A 24,422-nucleotide genomic window follows, 5' to 3' on the forward strand; every position below is an offset into this window, starting at 1 on the left:
TTCAATTTATTTTTTCATTTATTTTTTTGTTATTTCCTTCTCCAAGTAATAAGGTGCCTTTCGGTTGCTTTACATCTCTACATTTAGTCTTCCGGTGTGCTTTTAGCACTCGTTTTCGATGGCACAACAGAATACAGCGACATCTAGTGGGAAAATAATATACTGTACCTTTCACTTTCAAACTATCCATGAGATCCATGGTCCAGTATAACTGATAACGAATGCTTCAAAACCTCAAAGAAGATTACAAACTACGGACACTCAGTGACCAAACTTCACCATTTTAGTTTTTTTTTTTTTGCCCTGCATTTCACACGTTTTTGAGGGTGCTCATAGCAGCAAGATGGCGGACAACCATGTCAGCTCCCTCTAGGTGAGTCTCATGTCACGTAAAATCTCAAACTCAATTGGCTCAGGGGCCACCGGAGCTAAGGTCTGGGTGACGTTGGGCCACAAAAAAGTTCTGATAAATCTTTTCCACTGTTCTCAAATATTATTTTTTTATTCCCTACACGAAATAAGATTAAAAAAAAACACTGAGAATCAAAATGATTCAATTTATAATAAATTGATCCATATTCCACTCGGGTTGTACTTAAAAGGACAGAGTGCATTATTGAGTGTCTCCTAGTGGTAAAAAATGCAATTCATCGAAAAAAAGTATTGAATTACCCTTCCTAATGTCCTCACTTTAAAGGATATGTTTGTATATTTGATGCAATTTACACGCAAATGTGTATTAAAACATTTCAGTTGTTCTACCTTTGTGACCACTCCTAAAAAGGTAATGACATTTAAAGTTAAAAAATGGCAAGGTAGGGTTTTTACAACATATTGGTGGGTCATTTTGATCCGGGGGAGTGTTAAATATTTAGAAAAACAAAACATGAAATATATTTATGGTGGTTTTTTTTCGAAGGTTAAAATATCTTTATATAACATAAAATGAGCCCCACCCAGCAAGAGCTGTCATAATTTTTTACCACTTTGCTTCAAAGAGCGGCCGAAAACCCAAAATTGTTGGGAAAGGCTGGGCAAAAAAAATGGGAAGAAAATTATTCTTTTTGGTCAGTTTGAGTCCAGGAAGCTTTTTATTCTTCATTTTTGGCTGCCTGACATGAAGCAATATCTAGTGGTCAAATAATACATACTTTCCTTTTAACATATATATTAAGGCAGGGCCTCAACTTCTAACTCTGAGGGCCGCATGTTTGGGACCCCTGCTTCAAGTGATGGGATTTTTTTTCCCCAGGTAAAAAGTGCTTAGCACCCCAAAATTTATGAACCCCAAATCATCCCAGGATGAACATATCAGATATTGCCATGAAAGCCTTTATTGATCCTACCTTAAAGAAAAAAATGAGAATTGGCGTCTAAACCCTCAATGGCACCTAAATGAAAAATGAAAAATTGACGTCTCAAACTCTTAATGAAACTTAATTCAGAATGGATTTTCAATGTCTTTAGTCGTCATTGATAGTGAATGAGTTAATTTGCAGGTCAGAACACTCACACGGTACACACCACAGACTGATTTTTAAGTTTCCAAACAATTTTCTGTCACAGCACTGAAAATTATGTCAAGTATATACAATGAATGAAACAATGTCTTCATAAGTCACCAATTTGGTTGCGTGAAAGAGAATTTGAATGGGGTCAAAAATTGTTATTTCTTGGAATTTTTTGTCTCAGAGATTTTGTTGACAATGCACCGTATGCAATACAGACATAAGAGTGTTCCTTGCCCTTCGTTCTCGCACCAGCGCATTTCGCTTTTGCTTCTCCAAACTCCATAATCTGGCAGCAACCGCGTTGAACTTGGCCTTTAGAGCAGCAGGGGAACTAGGCAGGGAATAATTGTGGTCCTGGTGTGTTCAAACAAAAGAAAAAGGATTGGGGGAAGGTGTTGCAGGAGTAATTTGTAAATCATGCATTTGATGCAACAATATATTTATTTGTGTAAGTTTAGAGAGTACAAATACTCACACGATTGATGTTGAACCAAGGTTTCTTTTTGGGGACTTTCTGAAAGTTGGGAAAAGATACAACCTTCTGGGCTTTGATTGAAGTTTGTGTAGTTCTTCTGGTCCTTTTTTCTTCTTCATGCTAATAAAAACAAATGCATATTTATACATTTGCTTATTCGTCATCCCAGTCAAAAACTTTTAATGTGTTTTAAAATATGAAAAATAACATTGTAGTATTATTGTTTTTAAAATGAATACATTAATAGATAAAAAAAATTCATATTTTAGGGAGCATCCAACGTTAAAAAAGGTGTATATTCGTATAGTAAACAAAATCCCCCCACTATTGTGGAGGTTCCATTCAACTGCAATCATATTGCTTTGACAGAAGATAAAGGATACAGTAATCCCTCACTGTATCGCAGATACATTTTGCGGGCTTTTACCGTGAATGGTCTTCTGTATTCTGATTGGGTAAACACTCATCCCGTCCCTTTTCCGCCAATAACGTTGCGGTCTAAGACGTGCAAATACTTAAAACAGCTCGATGAAATATTTTTCAATTTCAAGTTTTTCCAAAAGCAGGCATGTCAACAAAACGCTCTGGACCGACCAGGCCAGACCCAAAGGCAGAGGGAACATGCTTTCTATCGCCAACAAATTTGGGCTTCTCCACATACTACAGCAAGGGGCAGCAAGCTTTTTGACCCAAAGAGCCATAAAAACAAGCAAAAAAAAAAACCAAAAACAATAATGATGATTTTTTTTTTTAAAGAGCAACACCATAAATTTGAAGACGAAAGACAAACCCGCCATCTAGACAAAAGGTATTCATTCATTAATTTTACTTCACTGTGTGAGCTGAGATGATTTGATAAAATCTATGAAATAATATTGACAGAGCTTTTGGCCCAAATTCAACAAATAAACTACTTTAAACTTGTCATCCTCTAAATGTTACTTAAGAGTGTTGAGGCTCATTTTGACTGTGATTTTTGTCCAAAATAATAGTTTTTAAAGCAAGATGCAAGTAAAGTTCTTTTGAAAAAACAAACAAAAAAAACACTGCAAACGAGGATACCAAAATGTTTACCTTCAGTGCAGACGGCATTCTGCAAAGGAGAAAGAGTGCGCGCACGCTCTGTATAGCTACGCCCAATCAAAGCTTATGGATAATATGTTTGTTTTGGGTTCAAGTTTGTTCTGTGCCTTTTCGTTCTAGAGTGTCTCAACAATGAACATTGATTGTTTAATGAGCTTCCATATAAAATATTATTTAGCAATCTACAGCAACAACGGGGCCTGTCGTTGTGACACCCTGACTGTAAACTGTATTTCAAATTGTGTCTTATATAGTCGTATGCAAAAGTTTGGGCACACCCGATCATTTAAGATTTTTCTTTACAAATCATTGGCTATTCGGATCAGCATTTTCAGTTAAATATATCAAATAGCAGGCAAACACAGTGATTTCTGTGACGTGAAATGTAGTTTATAGGATTTACAGAAAATGTGCAAAAATTGCCTAAACAAAAGTAGGCAGGTGCATAGATTTCCGCACCCAAACAGAAAAATGGTTTCCAAGCATGGACACCCCGCTTTAAATCACACCACAGATTTGGGGACTGAGATGGCCATTCCAGAACATTGTACTTGTACCTCTGCATCAATGCCTTAGTAGAATTTGAGCAGTGTTTGGGGTCTTTGTCTTGTTGAAGTATCCAGCCCTGGCGCAACTTCAGCTTTGTCACTGATTCAAGAACATTGTTCGCAAGAATCTGCTAATACTGACTGGAATCCATGCGACATTCAACTTTGACAAGATTGCCAGTACCTACACTGGCCACACAGCCCCACAGCATGATGGAACCACCACCAAATTTCACTGGGGGTAGCAAGTGTTTGTCTTGGAATGCTGTGTTCTTCTACCGCCATGCATACCGCCCCTTGTTATGTCCAAATAACTCAATTTTAGTTTCATCAGTACACAGTATCTTATTCCAAAATTAAGCTGGCTTGTTCAAATGTGCTTTAGCATACCTCAAGCGACTCTGTTTGTGGCATGTGCGCAGAAAAGGCTTCTGTTGCATTACTCTCCCATACAGCATCTCCTTGTGCAAAGTGCGCTGAATTGTTGAACGATGCGCAGTGACACCATCTGCAGCAAGATGATGTTGTAGGTCTTTGGAGCTGGTCTGTGGGTTGAGTCTGACTGTTCTCACCATCCTTCGCCTCTACTTATCTGAGAGATTTTTCTTGGCCTTAACTAGAACTCTGCCTGTGTTCTTCCATTTCCCTCACTATGTTCCTCACAGTGGAAAATGACCGCTGAAATTCCTCCCCTTTTTGTATCCTTCCCCTAAACCATGATGATGTTGATGTTTTAGGTCATTTGACAGTTGTTCTGAGGCTCCCATGATGCCATTCATCAGAGAAGATGCAAAGAACAGCTCGCAACTGCCCCCGTTAAATACCCTTTCTCATGATTGGCTTCACCTGTGTATGTAGGTCATGGGTCAATGAGCTTACTAAACAAATTTTGTGTTCCAATAATTAGTATAAAGTTATTCAAATCAGTAAAACAACAAGGGTGCCCAAATCTATGCACCTGCCTACTGTTGTTTAAGTAGGTAATTTTTGCACACTTTCCGTAAATCCTATGAACTTCATTTCCCTTCTCAGATATCACTGTGTTTGTCTGCTATATTATATATTTAATTGAAATTTCTGATCCAAACAACCAATGATTCATAAAGGAAAATCTTGAAAATGATCAGGGGTGCTCAAACTTTTGCGTACAACTGTATACAGTATACCAATATGTTGACCTAACCCATTGATTACTTTCTCGTCTTCGCATGAGCGACATTATGCTCTTCATGAGGGGATATATTGAAAAAAATGCCCAAGTCCCATTTAATCTTTGAGCCATTTTATATATATGACTCACAAGTAATTAGTCCTCATGAGAAGAGCCATATACTGTATGGCTCGCGGGCCATAGGTTCAGATCCCTGCTCTATAGGAAAGTAAATGTGCAGTTTTCCATAACATGCACATTATGGCGACAAAATATGTGAAGTAAAGTGGATTGTGTCCTTAAGGTACATTGTGTGGTATATGGCCACTAAATGGGCACTGTATTGTCTCGTGCGAATGAAAACCAAAGTCAAAGGAGCTCGGTGTAGCAGCAAGACCTTCTCCTTGCCCTTTGTTGGGAGAACGCTCTCCTTATCATTTGGTCTGAAGTGCACTTTGTTTTATTTTATTTTTTAACTTTTTAATGAATATCCTCTACTGAACTGCTTCCCTTCAGCCTGTTTTTTTCTTCGTCCAAATACTTTGCCTGGTCACAAAAGTTGAGCATGTGGGGAGACACGGATTGTCGACGCAAACAATATTGTGACCGTTTTTTAAAAATATATAAATTTGCTTCAAGGGTGTTGCCACCGGTCACTCCGGTTTCCTCCCACATTCAAAAAACATAAATGTCAGGTTAATTGGCCGGTCTAACATGTCCCTTGGTGTTAATAAAGCCAGTGTCTGTCTCCATGTGCCCTGCGACTGGCTAGCAACCAGTTCAGGGTGTCAGCACCCCCGTGGCCCTACTGAGGATAAGCGGTGCAGATAATGGATGTATGGATGCTTCAAGGGTTACAAGTCTGACTCAGAAACATTTGATGTCATGCTGCATTATTGGGCTTTAATGACAACAATTTCCTGGTTTCCTGGTTTATTTGAATAAGAAACATCCTTCTGTTTGATTAATCTAATTAAGGAGACTAACTGGATGACTAGTTAGCACGTCTGCCTCACAGTCCAGAGAATCTAGGCATTCCTGTTTCCTCCTTCACACTAAAAATGAGTGAGAGGTCAATTGGCAAGTAACAATTGTCCCTTGGAATGAACTTGTGGGGTCATGGTTGTCGGTCTCTTGGTGTTACAACACCTTTATCATGGCTAAATTCAACCCTTTTTAAGCACTTTCAAAGCCAATTTTACCAGTGCCTGGCATTTTGGTCTCTTCACCAACGCTTCACATGACAACACCATACAAACTAATATGAGATGCCATTAGCCACGAGGGAAGAAAAAAATGCAATGGCAAGGTGAAACTACCAGAGCAGAGCATCACTTTTATGCAGACTTGATTTATTTTACTTGATTTAATTCAGGAATCTCAAACTCAATTGAGTTGGGGGCTGCTGGATCCGAGTGAGGTTGAACCAAATGGGCTTTTCCACAAAAAGCTCCCTTTTTCTTCCAATTCCAAGACAAAATTGATGTTTTTCAAAAGGAATTAAAAAAAATAGGAGAGAACAAATAAGACAAAGAGTGAAAAAAACGTGGGATACAAATTAAAAATAGGGGGAAAGAAGGCAAAAGTAAGAAAAAGGAGAAAAAGAAAAAGTAAATAAAGAAAAGAAAAAAAAAGAGTAAAAGAAAAAAAAGAAAAAGTAATTTTCTTTCCTTTTTGTTTTCCTTTTTAAAATTCTTCTCTTTTTCTTTTCCTTTTTTCTTGAGCTTTACTTTCGGTTTTGATTCTTATTTTCTTAATTTTTCCCTTTTCTTTTTTGTTCTAATTTCTCTTCTTCTCGAAAGTATTATGGTTCATTATGGTTGCTTTGAGTCTCCCTATTTTGTCTCCTTCTGTTGTGCTTTTAGCACTCGCTTTCGGTGGTACGACATAATACAGCAACATCTACTGGGAAGATCAGTATCTCCTGAATGATGGCTCCCCAACACGCTACTCCCATCACCTGGAAAGAAGTAATCTAAGCGCCCCAGACTTAACAATCGCGGATCCGCTCACCGCGGAATCCTGCAGCTGGGCCCCCCTCGTCGAGCTCTCCTCTATCCACCTGCCGCTCCTGGTTAAATGGAAAGAGAAGTTCAAAAGCGAGCCGGAAAGGCGCCGAGTCACACCTAACTTCAAGAAAGGGGATTGGGGGAAGTACAAAGGAGCTATTCTTCGAGACCTCCCCAACATTGGTCTCTCTGCGCCCCCAAAAGACTTTCTCAACGCATTCACCGACCTCCTCACAGACGCAGCGGAAGAAGCTGTCCCCAAAAAGGTCTTCCGCCCAAACAACATTCCTTGGATGAATGGGGAATTAAAACAACTCATCAAGGAAAGGAATCGGCTAAGACACAACCTGAATGCGGCTACCAGAAAGACCTACCTGCAGAAATGCAGAGAAGTAGCAGAGAAAACCATCGAGGCTAAACGCACTGCTTGGCATCTCATCCTCAAAAAGATTTCAGAGACCAAGGACTCCAAACAAGCTTGGGCCGTAGTGAAGTCACTATCCAGTCTCCCATCACAACAAACCAATGAATCGCTCAAGTATAACAACCGTGAATATGCCTCAGACAAGGCCAAGGCGACGGCTTTCGTCATCGATACGCAAGAGTGAGTGGGCGCAAGAGTGAGAAGTCGAGTAGGAGGACCGTACGAGGGCTTCGAAGAGATGCTCGTAGACTATAGGCTTCCCCTCGGCAATGGCTCGAGTGCCCATTTACTCTTGATGAGCTCCGCCGTGCACTCCACCAACTCAAACCAGGAAAAGCTGCTGGCCCAGATGGAATTGCCCCTGAGATGCTAAAATATCTGCCCCCAGCTGCACTCCCCATCCTTCTCCAACTTATCAACACCAGCCTAACCGCACAGTGGTGCCCCCAGTCCTGGCGCACAGCGGAGATCATCCCGTACCACAAAAAGGCAAAGACCCTCAACTCATCGTGAGTTACCATCCAATCGCCCTCACTTCAACAATCAGCAAAACTATGGAACGACTCATTGTGAACCGCCTGTCAAAATGGCTTGAGGATCATGGGATTCTGAGCCTATGGCAGGCAGGCTTCCGGAAAGGCCGCTGCACCACTGACCAATGCTTCAGATTGTCTCAATTCATCATGGATGGGTTCCAGTCAACACAACGTCTGCGCTCTATTGCTGCCTTCTTCGATTTCAGCAAGGCGTACGACCAAGTGTGGCGTGCCAATCTCCTCCAAAAGATGCTGAACATTGGCGTACCTCTCCGGTTTGTTGAGTGGATTAAGGCCTGGTTCACCAATCGTACGGCACGTGTGAGGGTTAATGGGACTACAGGACGCTGCCGGACGTTCAAAGGAGGCCTCCCCCAAGGCTCTGTTTTATCTCCACTCCTCTTTACCATCTACATCAACGACCTGCTAGATTCTTTCGAATCCTCCACCCTCGTCTCCGGCTATGCTGATGACTTGGCGCTGGTCTGTAGCGACCGCAATAAAGAAGAAGTGGCGGTGAGACTATAGTCAGAGGCGGCCAAAGTCAACCAATGGGCCACTATTAATCATCTCACCCTCAACACGGCGAAGTCAGAAGTCGCCTTCTTTTCCATAGACGCTGCTGAATCCTCTTGGTGCCCAAACTGTAGGGGGTTCAAGACTCAAGATGAATTCTACTCCTACTTTCCTGGGGGTTCGATACGATCGCCGACTGACCTTCAACGAGCATGTCCAGCACTTGAGCCAAGTCATGAAGCAACGATCCAATCTCCTGCGACAACTGACCAGCACGTCTTAGGGATGGCAGCCCTTGGAGATGCGGACAATCTACATTGCCACCGTCAGATCGCTCGCTGAATATGAAGCTCCTGCCTGGGCGCCCTGGGCCTCCAACACCAATATCCAGAAACTGGAAAGGGCACAATCGGACGCGGCTCGAGCAATTACGGGCCAACTTCGATCTACTCCCATCGACGCTGTCCTCCATGAAGCCCAGCTCCCACCGCTCTCCTCCCGACTTCAGCTTGCCAGCCTTAGGAAAGCTGATGAATGGTTCCACCTCCCTCCCAACGATGACAGGAGAGTACTCCTCCAAAAGCACGGTCCTAAACGCCTCAAGAGAGAGGACTGGCGTAATTCTACAACCTCCATTTTATCCTCTTTCAACCTCACGCCAGTGGACTCGGAGTCTGTACATGACCCTAATATTCCGTGGCCTCTGGCACCCCCACCACCCATCCATTTCACCCCCGTCCCAAAGTCCGCATCCCCTGCCCAACAACTTGCCACTGCAGAGGAAACACTTGGGGATCTGGGCCCAACAGACCGATGGCTCCACCCTCAACGGTACAGAGAATGGAGGAGCCGGAGTGGTCGTCTTTAAAGGCAACACACTAATCCATTCCTGGCATGCGCCAACCGGGGCCTTTAGCAGTTCTTTTCAGGCCGAAAAGTCTGCCATGATCGCTGCAATCACCTGGCTCCACCACAATAACGACTGGTCCTCAGCCTTCATCATCACGGATTGCAAGTCCCTCCCCCAAGCTCTCTCCAACCCTAATATAACAGACCCCTCGCTCCTGTCCCTTAACTCCTCAATTGCGGCCTTCTCCCCATCCAAGAGCATCCGGCTTATCTGGGTCCCGGGTCACTGCAACCTCCTGGGTAACGACCTTGCAGACGAGTAGGCTAAATTAGGCTCTGCCCTCCCTCAACCTACCGCCCCGCTAGACCCACAAACTCGTTTCGCCATTATTCGCAGGAATTTTATTTTTTCCTAGCTTTTCCACTTTTTTCCATTTTTTTGTTCTTAATTTTCCGTTTTGTGTTTTTCTTCTTTTGTTTCATCTTTTTAACATCCACTTTTCTTTGGGTGGGCAGATCGTATCTTTGAGTAGGCACTGCCCACCCCTGTCCCCCTCTGGTAACGCCCCTGCTCCACATCATTGTAAACATACCGGTATTTGTGGAGGCCGGTCAGGGAAATTAAAAAATGCTGGAACTGCACCAATTCGGATCCTGCAAATCTGCCCAGTTCTGTCAAAATCACGACTTCTGAAATGTTGACTGCACAGGACAGATTCTTCTGTGGCAGTAAAATCCTTCCTCCTCATAACCTTTTCCCACTTTCTCCTCAAGTTTTCATCTTTGGGAAACCTAAAATGAGTAAGAAGAGTAGACAGAAATGTAAATACACCAGTAGACATCAGCATCATTAAAAAAGATAAAGAGGAAGAAAAAAATTATAATTATTCTGCTCATGAAATGCTGTGTACTGCATTTTCTCAAAAAAAAAAAAAAAAACAGTGCATTTGTATATTATTCATTTCTAGCTCCACTTAAAAATGTCTCTACATACAATAATTGTACCTGAACGGGAAAATATTGCCTCTCGTTCCAAAGGCAAATCAGGATACCAAGTCAAAAATACAGTACAGAATGTGCTGCTATTTGTCGCTCCCAGAGTTGTACCTGGCAATCTGTTGCATATGCGTGAATCCCTGCTTTTTACTTCTCTTTTCTTGTTTTTTTTCTGTCTTTTTACTTTTGTATTATATTTGATTTTTTCTTTGTTTTTGTATTTTTTGTATCCATTTTTCTCACTACACAAAACATTTCAGTTTTCTTTGGGTGAGCAGAGCGTGTCCATGGGTGGGGACTACCCACCCCTGTGGATCCTTGGTAACGCCCCTGGACTGACAGATCATAAAAATAATAATAACAATGATATCACTTTTTCAGTGCTCTTATAGAGTGCAGAGACACAAGCTCCCACAATAGGATGAACATTGGTTGGTTGGATTCCTTAACCACATGGGCTGTAGGAGCACAATTTCCTTTGGTGTGTCTTGAGCAAGTACAGCCTGGTGATGCCCATCCCTCTTTTGGCCAACACATAGAGCTAAATTTCAAAAAAGTGTGGTTGCACCAGGCTTAAAGTGTCAATGTCTATTATTTAGCGACTCATAGCACAAAAAAAAATTGAATTAAAAAAAATATTAATTTGAATGCTGACATTACTTGAGGCTGTCCTAGAGAGGGCTGACATGATTATCCGTCATCTTGCTGATACGGGTACACCCCATAAACAAAAAAAAAACCCTCAATCTTTCTTGTGCTTTGAAGCACTTATTTTCAGTTGCACAACACAATACATCAACATCTAGTATCACGACAACACTGTATGTAACATCCCACATGCCGACATTTCTTGTGTAAATACCATGTAAATTATAACTATAGCCTTATCCCCCTTGTTTTATAACCTTATCTTCTCTGTTCCTTTATCTTCTTGGCTCATACCTCACTGTGAATGTGTAAAACTGCAGTGTCATGCCCAATTTCGTTGTCACAATATGTTAACCCATTTTGTAACAATGACAATAAAGGTATATTCTATTCTATTCTATTCTAGTGGCCAAATATTACACAAGGGTCCCTTTATGCCAACAATTTGCTTCGAAAACATGAGTGAAGCTCAACCTCTGGCTATTGGAAATCCTGGCTACTACGGGTTAATTGTCGAAGCGTCCTTGGGCAAGACACTGAACGCATGGCTGTCTTTGGCCATCAATGTGTGAATAAGTGTGAATGGGTAAGAGTAAAGCATATGGTAAAAGTGCTATGGGAGGTCTTCAGTGACTTGAAAAGCGCTATGTAAATGCAAACTATTTACCATTATATAACACTTTGGGCATAACCAGCCCAAATTCCTCCCAAGCACAGCTCGAAATTATATCATTTTAAAAACTATTTTTCCCTAATAAATGACAGGATGGACTAAAATATGAAGATGATGAAAAAAAAAAAAAAAAATTCATTCATTTATTTTCTGCGCCGCTTATCCTCACTATGGTCGCGGAGAGATAACAAATTATAAAAAGTAAAAGAAAACAATAATTTGAACATTGCCGCGTCGGAAAAACCCCACTGCTGCGAAATGGTTCATTCAATTTGATTCTGAGCACCGCTTGGATTTTTATAATACTGAATACTTATGTTGTTGGTAATAAAACTTATTTGAGGACAGATATGTAGATCATATGTTATCTTATTATTTTTTGTGTCCCGACGGATCACCACCTTATCGTGGTGGGGCACTTTGTGCGTCTCCATGACCCCTAGAGCTATGTCGGCGGGAGTCTCGTACTCCTGGCAGGGTTACCCAAGCCGAACAGGTCGAAGGGTAGAGTCCAGACTAAGAGTGATCCAAAAGCTGGTGGCGGCACGCTTTGAGGCGGTTTCCCACAGACTTGGATCCCGGCAGCCGCCTGCAGTTGTAGGAAGGGGTCTCCCTTGCCACTGGAACCATCTTCTTTATAATCAAGATAGTGACGTTGGGGAAAGCGCACCCCTTACGCCACTTTAAAAAACATCATTGCGCAGGTATCCTCTTTTACCTGAGTCTCCGACCACAAAAGTCTGGCGGCGATGGAGTATCCAGTGACGGGAGCAGGTTTGAATGCGCTGGAAGCTCGTAGCTGGACCTCTGCACGTCAGCGGCACAGGGCAAGGGTCGTTAGCAGCTGGGATTGAGTGGCAGCTGTTTCCGGCAGACCCCTGTGCGTCTGAGCAGCACTATTTAGTGGCCGCACTGCTCACCCCAATTGGGGAAAGGCCTAGAAATGGTGGCCTAAAGATTGCCCACTCAGCACAGTACCCGGACAGGAAACCGCGCCTGTAGGGACATTCCACTATGCGGTCGAAAAACAATAGCATTTAGAATTGCAGCATGGAACATAAGGACACTCCTGGATACCAGTCTGGACAGACCACAGCGCAGAACAGCACTCATTGCCAACGAGCTAAAGCGATATAATGTGGATGTGGCAGCACTCAGCGAGACCAGACTCCTTGAGGAAGGCTCACTCAATGAAGAGGGGGAGGGTTATACATTCTTTTGGAAGGGATACCCCATGGGCGGACACCATCTTCACAGAGTTGGTTTTGCAATTAAGAACACCCTACTGCTGAAGCTCACAGAGTCACCAGTGGGTGTCAGTGAAAGACTAATGACTCTTCGCATTCCACTTGCAAAATGCAGACATGTCACATTAGTTAGTGCCTATGCACCAACACTGCCATCGAATGATGAAGAGAAGGATCGCTTCTACCAGGCACTCGATGACATCCTCAGTCACATCCCGAGGAATGACAAAATCATGCTGCTTGGTGATTTCAATGCAAGAGTCGGAAAGAACTTGCAAAACTGGAATGGTGTGATTGGTGCCCATGACATTGGAAAAGTTAATTCCAATGGCATCAGACTTCTTAGTCTGTGCACGGAACATAACCTTACCATCACAAACACCATCTTCCAACAAAAGAATAAATATAAGGCATCCTGGATGCATCCCAGGTCCAAACACTGGCACCTGATCGACTACGCGATCGTGAGGAGGGCTGACCTGAAGGACGTGCTCATTACAAGAGCTATGCGTGGGGCAGACTGCTGGACCGACCACCGCATGATTCTGACAAAGGTCAGAATGCATGTCCGGCCCCTAGCACGTCAGGGTGGTTCAAAGAGGAAGACACTCAACTGTGCCAAACTCTCCAGTAGCGACACCCTTGACAACTTCCGTTGCTCTCTAGCTGAGAGGCTGGCAAACATTGAGCAGCTGGTCATGTCAGAGGCTGGGATGGATGAGAAGTGGACCTATATATCTACCACCCTCTTTGACAATGCAGCCCAAACCGTGGGTTTTAAAACTAAAAAACACCAGGACTGGTTTGACCAGAATGCCGGAGAGATCTCAACCCTCCTGGACAGAATGCACAAGGCGCACAGAGCCACCCTGAACAACCCACAATCTCAATTTTATAAAAAGCTATGGCAAGCCCTTCGTTCCGAGGCCCAGAGAACTCTCAGAAAACTGCAAGATGAGTGGTGGATCTCAAAAGCCAATGAAATCCAGTCACACGCTGATAGAAGCGATATGCACAGTTTCTATGATGCAGTAAAAACCATCTATGGCCCCAGAAACTGCTCCCTGGCACCTGTTAGATCTGCTGACGGAACATCTCTAATCAAGGATCAGACTATGATAGTGGAGCGGTGGGCTGAGCATTTCAACACCCTGCTCAACCAGCCCACCCCAGTGGACCCAACTGTCCTTTCAGAGCTCCCTGAACATGCTACATTGCCAGACCTCGACCTCCCGCCAACTTTCAATGAAATCCTGCATGCAGTCAAAACCCTGAAAAACAATAAATCCCCTGGACCTGATAACATTCCAGCTGAACTTCTCAAGGTAGGAGGCTACCTCTGTACATGGACACTGTTTCAATACATTTCAGAGGTGTGGAGACGAGAGTGTGTCCCGCAACTGTGGAAAGATGCGAACATTGTGACCATCTTCAAGAATAAAGGAGATAAATCCATCTGCTCCAACAGTAGGGGTATCTCTTTGTTGGCCACTGCTGGAAAGGTCCTTGCCAAGGTCATGCTCCGCAGACTCATCTCCACAATATCGGAACGCGTCATCCCAGAGTCACAGTGTGGTTTTCGAAAGGACAGGGGAACAGTCGACATGATCTTTATGACACGTCAGCTCCAAGAGAAATGCCGGGAGCAGCACAAGGACTTGTTCATCGCCTTTGTCGATCTCTCAAAGGCATTTGACACAGTGAACAGGGACCTACTGTGGCAAGTCCTGAAAAGATTTGGGTGTCCACCCAAGTTTCTCACCATTCTTGCACAGTTCCATTCAGGGATGACGGCCAGAGTGGTAGTTGGAAGACACGGCTCAGAGCCCTTTGGTGTCGAAACTGGAGTGAGGCAAGGCTGTGTGCTGGCTCCAGTTCTCTTCAACATCTTCCTCGTCTGTCTTACAACACTGCTACGTAGAAGGATGGAGAAGCAGGCTGGAGTTACCATCAACTTCAGGGTTGATGGTAACCTGTTTAACATCAGGAGGCTACTGGCAACTACCAAACTGACTTCAGAGACCATCATTGAGCTACAGTATGCTGATGACTGTGCCCTGGTTGCCCATACACTGGAGGCTCTGCAAAACATTCTCTCGGCAGCTGTAACTGCATACCCCAGAATGGGACTGACGATCAACACCCAGAAGACAGAGGTACTCTGTCAGTCCAGTGCTGACCTCTTACCAAACCCAATAATCCTCACTGCAGCAGGGCAACACCTGCTCATGGTGCCCACCTTCAAATATCTGGGGAGCATAGTGTCTGACACCTGCTCATTGGATGATGAGATCCAGAGCCGTCTCAAGCAAGCATCAGCATCTTTCGGTCAACTAAGGAGAAGGGTCTTTCAAAACAACAACCTTAGACTCCACACCAAAATGCTGGTCTACAGAGCTGTATGCATCACTACATTACTGTATGGATGAGAGGCATGGACTATCTACAGCCGCCATCTGAAGAGCCTCGAGACCTTCCATGTAAGATGTCTTCAGAAGATCCTTGGCATCACATGGAGGGACCGAGTGCCACAAACAGAGGTGTTGGAGAGGGCAGGCAGCTGCAGCATGGAATCCATTATGGCCCAACGCCAACTCAGGTGGCTGGGGCATGTTGTTCGAATGCCCAGCCACAGACTGCCACGCCGTATCCTCTATGGTCAGTTACATCTAGGCCAACGCAGTGCTGGTGGGCAGAAGAAGCGGTTCAAAGACCAAATGAAGAACATCCTGAAGAGATGTCGGATAAACCCCTCCTCACTGGAGGAACTTGCTTCCTGCCGAGACCTCTGGCGCTCCCACTGCTCACAGGGAGTGGATTACATGGAGGTACAGCGCATGCAACACCGTGCAGCAAAGCGTGCAAAGAGACATGCTCGCCAGGCCACCCCTGCTCCCTCCAGCACCCCCTTCACATGCTCTGTCTGTAACCGCATCAGTGGATCCAGGATCGGACTGTTCAAACATCAGCAGACTCACAATTAAAAGAAGATGGTCATCATCGAATCGATGGACAACCCCAAGCATCTTATTATTTTTTACTTAGCAGCACGGCAGATGGATAGTTAGTGTGCAGCCCCACGGTGCGGAGGTGCAGGGTTCAATTCCAGCAACCGGAGTTTGCATGTTCTCCCCGGTCCTTCTTGGGTTTCTTCCAGGCACTCCGGTTTCCTCTCACATTCCCAAAACCATGCATGTCAGGTTAATTGGCTGGCCCTAATTGTCCCTAGATGTGAATAAGCGAGTGAGTTGTCTGTCTCTGTGTGCCCTGCGACTGTCAGGCAACCAGTTCAGGGTTTCCCCTTTCCACTGCTTAAAGTCGGGATGGGACGGGATCCAGCACCGCTGCGACCCTATTGAGGATAAGCGGTGCAGATAATGGATCAATGGATATACAGTATACGACTTACTTGTTAGTGGAAAGGAAGCGAAATAAGAAAAAGGAAGACAGGATGATGGGGTAAAAACAGAATAAGCCAGGAAAGAAAATTGATTTATGTACGTGTGTACTCTAATAGAAATAAATGAGAAAAAAACTGGGCATGGTGTATTAATAGGAATGTGATGTTCACTAATGGGAAGTGACACTATTGAACAGTGTTAAAAGATCCTTAATCACTTTAAGTCTGGGGTGTCAAACTCATTTTAGCTGGAAGAAAGCGTGACAGAAATAAAGAGCACACAATAGAGAGAGAAAATGTGAAAACAAGAGGAGAAAAAAATAGAGCTGAAGAGAAAGAATGAAAAAGGAGAAAGAAAGACACAGAAAAGAAAATAGAGAGAAAGAGTGCACAGGAGAAAGAGAAAAAGAGGGGTGAGAAAGAGAGAGAATATGGGAAAAAGAAGGGTAGTGCCAAATAGAGAATAATCAGGAGACAGAGGAAAATAGATGAGAGGAAGAGAGAGAGAACGAGAGAAAGAGGAAAAAGAAAGAAAAAAGAAAAAAGAAAGAACGTTAGAGTGAAAGAGTGAGCATGTGAAAGAGGGGGAAAGAAAGTGAGTGAGAAAGAGAAAAAGAAAGTGAGGAAAAACAAGAGGGATAGAGTGAGAGAGAAAGGGGGATACTGAGAGATAGAGAAAGAGGGGGCGTGAGAAGTATAGAGAAAAAGAAAGATATATAAAGAGGGGAGAGAAAACATACAGGAAGAGAGAGAGAGAGAGAATGAGATAATCAAGAGGACCTATTTAAACCTGCAGCTCATTTTTCTCTTGCACTTCTCTTAGTGTTGTCTTGCAGGCTGGATCAAAACCCTTGGCAAGCCTGATCAGGCCTGTTTGACACCTGTGCTTTAAATGAAATAAAAACAGACAGACATTCTAAGAGCTAAGCACCCCAAAGCTCTAAACCTAAAATCGCTCCTGGTCACCAGTGACAGTTTTTCAAACTTTTTGTTGTATAATTTTCATTCTAGTCGACTTGTATCAAAAGAAAATTGCAGAGTGACCCATTTTGACAACTACTGCACTTTAAAGCATCCACTTGCTGGAAAAAATGTTTATTTGTTCAAAACAGAGTGACTGCTGACTGCAAATAATTCAATTTGAATTTTTCCAGCCAGTAAACTAGCGGTATTGTTGCAACCTCCAATTACTCTCGCGTTAGATCACCAGCTTTGATAAAAAAAAAATCGAAATCCAAATTGCAAAATAAATGTGACAATAATAGAGAGGTGGGTAGTAAGGAGTTACGTTTGTTCTGTTGTGTATTTATATTCTGCTACATTAGGTTTTGTTGAACCTGTTAAGATAGTTTGTGCATTTTTCCTTGATTTCTTCTTTTCTTATCTCCTCTCCTGTGTCCCCTGAGTGAGAGGCTCTCACTGAGAGCCAGGCTGAGCGGCTCAATACCCGCCCCTTTTAAAGAACCGCGCAGGTGGCAAACCAGAGTGTGTATGCGTGATCTGCATGGACCCAAAGGAAAAGAGAAAAATGACTGCACATAAATCTTTAACTGTAATAATGTGATTTTTTTAATGCTTTGCCTTTTCAAAAGGTTGGAATTTTATTTTATAAACGCATGTTGCGTTTTATTGCACTCTTTTTGTTGTCCCGATTAGGGGCAGGTCATGCACCTTTTTTCCAATCCTCAAAATAAAAATGACATCAAAAATAGAATATCTTTATTGCATTTATCAATATTATTAATGTGGTGTTGTGTAATACACTCCCCTTTCTGCGGTGTCGCTGTATACTAATGTGCAGCCTTGTACTTGTGCTTGAGAACTACCGAAGAAGAAGTTAAGTAAACACTCTATGAATGTACCGTCCGTGCCTGTCTCTGAATCCTACTACAACCCTACTACATACACAACATATTGACGACAAGGATGACTTGGATCGGAATCTCACAACCCCTTGCTTTGCTTGAAACCCCGGGTGAGCCTACGATGTTGTACACCACGTGGATTCAGATGTTCGAAAATTACCTGCTAGCATTGACTGCTAACGAAATGCCGGACAAACGAAAACGCGCACTACTCCTGCACTGTTAAGGCACAGAAGGGCAGAGAATTTTTCTTTCCCTTCCCGACACTGGCACTTCTTACAAATCCGCCTGTGATGCGCTAGAAACTTTCTTTGTACCGAAGATTAATGTCGTTGCTCAGCGTACCAAGTTCCGTCGGCGTGCTCAGAGACCGGGCGAGACCACTGCTCAGTTCATTGCCGCATTGAGGGAATTAATTGCTAACTGTGACTTTGGCACGTTTGCTGATGATATGATTAGGGATCAATTCATTGAGAAGATGTCCTCTTCGAGAATCAGAGAACGCTTGCTGTTGGAAACGGACATAAAACTTGACAAAGTGATCGCTATTGCTACACTAATCGAATCCGCTATGTCAGAAGCTAATGCTATTGCTCCTGTGCACGTGCCCGACGTTCCTGTGAAGCTTGTGCAACAAACAGATAAAAGGAATCAGAGCAGTACGCATACAAAGCGCTCGAGAGATAAAAGGAATCAACACAAAACCTGTTACCGTTGTGTCTCCAACTCTCATCTAGCAAATGACCCCAAATGCCCTGCTAAAAATGCAAAATGCAACCAATGTAAAAATTGGACATTTTAGTAAAGTGTGCCGCAGCTCAATTCCTACCCAATCAGTGAGAGAAGTTACTGTCCCAGAACTTACTGTGTGTCATGTAGCCCCTACAGCTGCAGTCCCAAAGCGCCATACGTGTACAGTTGCTCTCCATGCGAATGATGAACAGTCTATTACTACTGACCTGCTTGTGGACACTGGTTCAGCAGTCTCAATTCTGCCAGAGAGAATTTACAGACAATCATTCATGCACTTGAAGCCCTTAGAGACTAATTGTGATTAAGGGCTATACAAATAAAAATGACTTGACTTGACTGACTTGCCTCTCTCAAAGCCTACTGTACGTCTGGTGACCTACATGAAGAAGCCAATTCCAGTGTTGGGCTGTCTTCAACTTACTGCTACATACTGCAACCAGAGTGCACATACTGACTTCAACATGGCGGCGCATGGATACATGCTTGCGGCTCGTTGCTCTCCAGCTAATCTTCTATTTATTGCCGTTCTCTTGTCTTTTTTGCTTTCACTTTTGGACACATGTGTGGCCAAAAATACTTACAGTAGGGAGAACTTATTCGGTTGGGTGGGCGTCTAAATTTCGACTTTTCGGGCACTTTTTATACCGCCTATGATATACCGAGCGAACTTCAAAGAGACCCGGCATCCTTGTGGACTGCTATTCCGCTTAATAAACGACGACAACGGCACCGTAAGGACAGAAAACAGAAGCGTGGTTGCCGTGCAGGTAGATGTGTGAAGCGTGCGAAGTCTAAGCAGCAAGATGGACGCGAGGAAGGACGCGAGGATGTAACTAATTCCACCATTCATCCCTCGCCGGACAACCCACACGAAAAGCCACAAGAGCGGCAGCTTTTGAAGATTTCGACAAAGACTACAAAGAGTTCAGCTAAGTCAAATGATTCAGCAAAGCTGAAATTTGGTCTGTTAAATATTAGATCGCTTGCTCCAAAAGCTTTACTTGTTGATAACATTATTCGTGATTATAAACTTAACTGTATGGGTCTGTGTGAAACTTGGTTACGCCCGGATGAGTACTTAGCGCTAAATTATGCTTCTCCCCCAGACTACGAGAGTAGCCATATAGCACGCACGTTGAAAAGGGGTGGTGGTGTTGCGCTAATTTCTGAAAAATCGCTCAAATTTAATCCACGTACCTCTAATAATTACAAGGCGTTTGAGGCTCTTGTGATGCGGTCCTCTCTATTGTCAATTTATGTAATGACTATCTATCGTGCACCTGGGCCATACACAACTTTCTTAGACGAATTTGCTAAACTTTTGTCTGAACTAGTAACCTATGCAGACAAAATTATAATTATGGGAGACTTTAACATTCATATGAACTCCCCACTCAATTCACTTACTATTGCGTTTAGGTCTCTAATTGATGCATTTGGCTTTAATCAACTGGTTGATCTGCCAACCCATAAAAATGGGAACACGCTAGACTTGATTCTGACTCGAGGAGTTTTAACCTCAAACATTATGGTGTTACCGTGTACTACCGTTATCTCGGATCATTATTTAGTAACATTTGAGGTGCTAGCTAAGTGTAGTGTTAAAAAAGCTGAAGTATTTAGCGGACGCAATATAAGCACTGGCACAGTTTCTGAGCTCTTTGAACTCCTTCCTGGAGCAGTTGCGTCCTTTCCTACATACAATGGCTCGATTGACTCACTCAAGAATGAGTTCAATACCACCCTGACTAGTGTGCTGGATTCAATAGCGCCCATAAAACTAAAATAACGTCCTAAAAGACGCACGCCTTGGTTTACTGATGAAACTAGAACCCTTAAACAAGAATGCAGGGAATTGGAAAGAAAATGGCGCGCTACCAAGCTTGAGGTTTTCCATCAAACCTGGTGTGACAGCTTATTAAAGTATAAAGCAGCCCTTGCCTCTGCAAAATCGGCCTACCTTTCGAAGGTGATTGCGTCTCAAAAGAACAACCCCAAAGCCCTTTTTGACACTGTAGCATCGCTTACAAGGCAACAGACTATCGCAGATAGTTCGACACACTCTGCTCAGAACTTAATGGTCTTCTTTACTAAGAAGATTCAATGCATACAGGAAGAAATTGCTAAAGAAAATATTAATACCACACATATTAAAGGACTGAAATTTACAGATGCACGACAGGGTGGCTGCCTTGGGAAAATGGCCGGTTTTAGTGAACTGTCACTTGATGATCTCAAACAGGTGTTAAATGCGGCCAAACCGACAACTTGCCAGTTCGACCCGCTCCCAGGTTCACTTATTAAAAGTCTTTTTGGCGTCCTTGGACCTTCAGTTCTAAATATTATAAACATATCACTCTCCTCAGGTGTAGTTCCAGCAGCTTTTAAGTCCGCCGTTATTAAACCCACACTGAAACGACCCAACCTTGATCCAGAAATATTAAGTAATTACAGACCTGTGTCAAACCTACCGTTCCTCTCTAAAGTACTCGAAAAAGTAGTGGCACAGCAGCTGAATGCTTTCATATCGACTTGACTTGACTTCTACATAGTTCCTGACGGTACTCCACTACTGGGAATGGACCTGTTCACTGCACTTCGCCTCTACATACAAGATGGGCAGATTACACCTGCTGCATCGGAGATGAGTCACTCTGTCAACACTACAAATGCTTTAGGCGTTGCTACAGGTTTTATACACAAAGTTAAAGTGCGTGCAGACGTCCCTCCAGTCCAGCAAAGCTACACAGACTTCAATATGCCGTGCGTGACAAGGTGTCGGAAGAGCTGACGAAACTGGAAAATGATGGCATCATGGAGATTGTGGCTGCTGTGTCTCCTGATTTTGCTGCAGTCACTGCTGATGAGCTCTCCAGTGCGTGTGAGGAATGTCCAGTGCTACAGAAGGTGCGACACTACATGCAGAAGGGATGGCCTCGTACTGCAAAAGGCCTTGACCCCCTCATTGTGCCATACTTCCGTGTGCAAAATGAGCTTGCCTTGCAGAACAGTGTCATTGTGCGTGGCACTCATCGTGTTGTGATATCTCAACAGCTACAGGAAAAAATGATCCAACTTCCTCATGCTACACACCAAAGGATTGTCCGCACAAAACAAAGACTGAGAGACATGTACTGGTGGCCTGGAATGGATTCTCAGGTTGAGCTCGCCATCAAATCATGCACCACCTGCTTGCAGCATGACAAAACCGCAACCACACGTACTGCCCCATTACAGCCTGTGCCTACCCCAACTGCTGCCTGGGAAAAGGTTGCTGTGGACATTGTTGGTCCTATTCACTCTGCGCCTGCTGATTGCCGCTTCGCCATCACCCTCATTGACTATTACAGCCGATGGCCTGAGATTGCCTTCTGCTCAAATGTTACTTTTGCCTCTGTTATGACTTTTCTTTCCATTGTGTTTAGCAGAGAAGGTAATCCACAGGAAATTGTTACTGACAATGGCCCTCAGTTCGTGTGGACCGAGTTTGAAGCATTCCTTAGTGACAGGAACATCACACACCGTCGCAGCTCTGTGTACTACCCACAAGCCAACGGTGAAATTGAGCGTTTCAACAGAGTCTTCAAGGACTGTCTACAAACAGCCAACATCGAAGGTAAACCACTGAAAGCCTTCTTCACTGAGTTTTTACAGACTTACAGAGCCACGCCACATGCCGTGACTTCAGTATCCCCCGCTGAACTGTTGCATGGTAGACCACTGAATACAAAGCTTCACATCACAGGTCTTCACTCAATGCGTCCCACTGCTGACAAAGGCAACATGCTACAAACCATACAAAACAAACAACGGAAGTCCAAACGATACACCGACAAAAGTCGCGGTGCAAAATCACCCAGCTTCCAGATTGGCTCTGCGGTTCGCATCCGCAAACCTGGAATCATTGCCAAAGGACACTCAAAGTTCACCAAGCCACTGACAGTGGTAGCCCAAAAGGGTCCAGCCACTTATCTGCTGTCTGATGGAAAGGTGTGGAATGCTTTCCACCTTGCCCATTCTTCCACCTGTGCTGCTGCTTCAGCGCAACAGCCTCCTGATAATGATGCTTGCCTCCTGCCAAGCGACCAAGGTGCTGAGCCACCTGAACCTGAAACTGCCCTCACCACATCCCTCTCCGAGTGCACAGAGAATACGACATGCTCCTGCATGGCTTCAAGATTACGTGACTTAAAAAAAAAAAAAGATACAGAAAGATGTGGTGATGTTTAAAAAAAAAAAAAAAGACATGATGAATGTTCATTGTTTAAAAAATTTGTCATGTTTGTTTATGATGTGATCTTCATACAGTCTGCTTAAGTTTACAAGGTTTACACACTTTTGCTTACCGATATTGACAGTATAGTTCCTTACAATATTGCTTACCTTTGATAAATATTTACCTCTAATCTGGTAATGAATATTGAAATGTATGTTTTCTATAAGCTTATACTTACCGAAGAGTTATTGCGTATTTTAGATTCATGCTACTGTTTGTGTCCTATTCTAACAAAAAGGGAATATGTGGTGTCGTGTAATACACTCCCCTTTCTGCGGTGTCGCTGTATACTAATGCGCAGCCTTGTACTTGTGCTTGAGAACTACCGAAGAAGAAGTTAAGTAAACACTCTATGAATGTACCGTCCGTGCCTGTCTCTGAATCCTACTACAACCCTACTACATACACAACAATTAAGACAATTAAACATTCTTTAATTCGTTAATATAGTAAGGACGTCAATCTTGAGGCAGTATCATTAGAAGGGGCCGGGCTTGGGCTGCACTGTGGTTCTCACTCGGGACACAGAAGAGAAAAAAAGCAAGCGAAGTACTCGGGGAATAGTGCGTATTTAAGTGGAGAGGGTTTAAGTTATTAAGAAATGGCTTCAATGTAGCGGAGTAAGAAAGGTTTCTTATTCACAAATCTACTTAAATAAGAGTAAAAGTGATAGTGATTTAAAAATACTCCCAGACATACAACATGTCCCAAAACTTCATAATGTAAATGTAATGGAGTAAATGAAACTCTTTACTACCCACCTTTGATTCAGACACTGTTAGAACAAATACATTTTATAACGAAACGAATGTCAGCAGCAATTCTTACCTGTGAAAGGTTATCCCTTGTTTTTTTGATTCGGCAGTGCGACGTTGCTTGCAACCAATTGCAGAACAATGTGCAGGCATTCCGTCAATTTGTCTTTAAATTTGTCGTTATCTCCGAAAGCAGAGACACCCCTCGATGTAGTTTTGCCCCTACTAGCTTAGCCTAACGGGAAGCATGAAGCTCAACTAGATAAAATAATGTCGCGTCTGCAGATGACGTCGACCATGTTGCTTAATGGCAAAATGCTGCCGTCAAGCATTTTTGAGACATTGTCGTAATTCCAGGGGTTGTTCCTTCTGTGGCGATTGGGGTTGGTTGGAATCTTGACCGGGCGTCCTTTACTCGTCGCCCTTCAACGCAAGTTAAACCGTCTATTGAATTAGAAAGTGAGATAAGTTTTGAATCATGGCTGGGCCAATTGCACGCAAAGTGATAGATCACCTGAAGAGTAAAGAATTCAGGGAATATTTAATGAGGTATGTAGCAAAAGCTTGTGTGCTAATGTAGCTGCCTAGCTTGTTACGTGTCGCGCTTAATTATCAGCCTTTGAAGGTGTTTTCCAAATGCCGACATCTTATTTTGCTTTTTTATTTATGGCCTAAAGAATAAACACGTTTTAACTATAGCAAGATACT

At 43.3% G+C, this 24,422-nt stretch overlaps 2 protein-coding genes across 2 annotated transcripts in view; one reads left to right on the forward strand and one right to left on the reverse strand.

Annotated features, from left to right (window-relative positions):
* On the reverse strand, positions 1–24,298 carry LOC148368122 (THAP domain-containing protein 6-like). Its single transcript, XM_088334846.1, has 4 exons — positions 23,788–24,298; positions 9,695–9,893; positions 1,987–2,106; positions 1–1,865 (listed from the first exon to the last, which is right to left on the reverse strand). Exons 1-4 carry the CDS (start codon positions 23,865–23,867, stop codon positions 1,689–1,691), a joined length of 576 nt encoding a protein of 191 aa, XP_088190972.1. The 5' UTR covers positions 23,868–24,298; the 3' UTR covers positions 1–1,688.
* Positions 24,053–24,422, forward strand: part of mpc1 (mitochondrial pyruvate carrier 1) — a 15,760-nt gene continuing 15,390 nt past the window's right edge. Inside the window, exon 1 of the mRNA XM_088334847.1 lies at positions 24,053–24,267. Coding sequence (XP_088190973.1) covers positions 24,193–24,267 — 75 coding nt within the window. The 5' untranslated portion in view covers positions 24,053–24,192. The remainder of the gene's footprint in view (positions 24,268–24,422) is intronic.

This window comes from Urocampus carinirostris, chromosome 4 (genome assembly GCF_059441175.1).
Source record: "Urocampus carinirostris isolate Australia breed hairy pipefish chromosome 4, RoL_Ucar_1.0, whole genome shotgun sequence".
NCBI lineage: Eukaryota > Metazoa > Chordata > Actinopteri > Syngnathiformes > Syngnathidae > Urocampus > Urocampus carinirostris.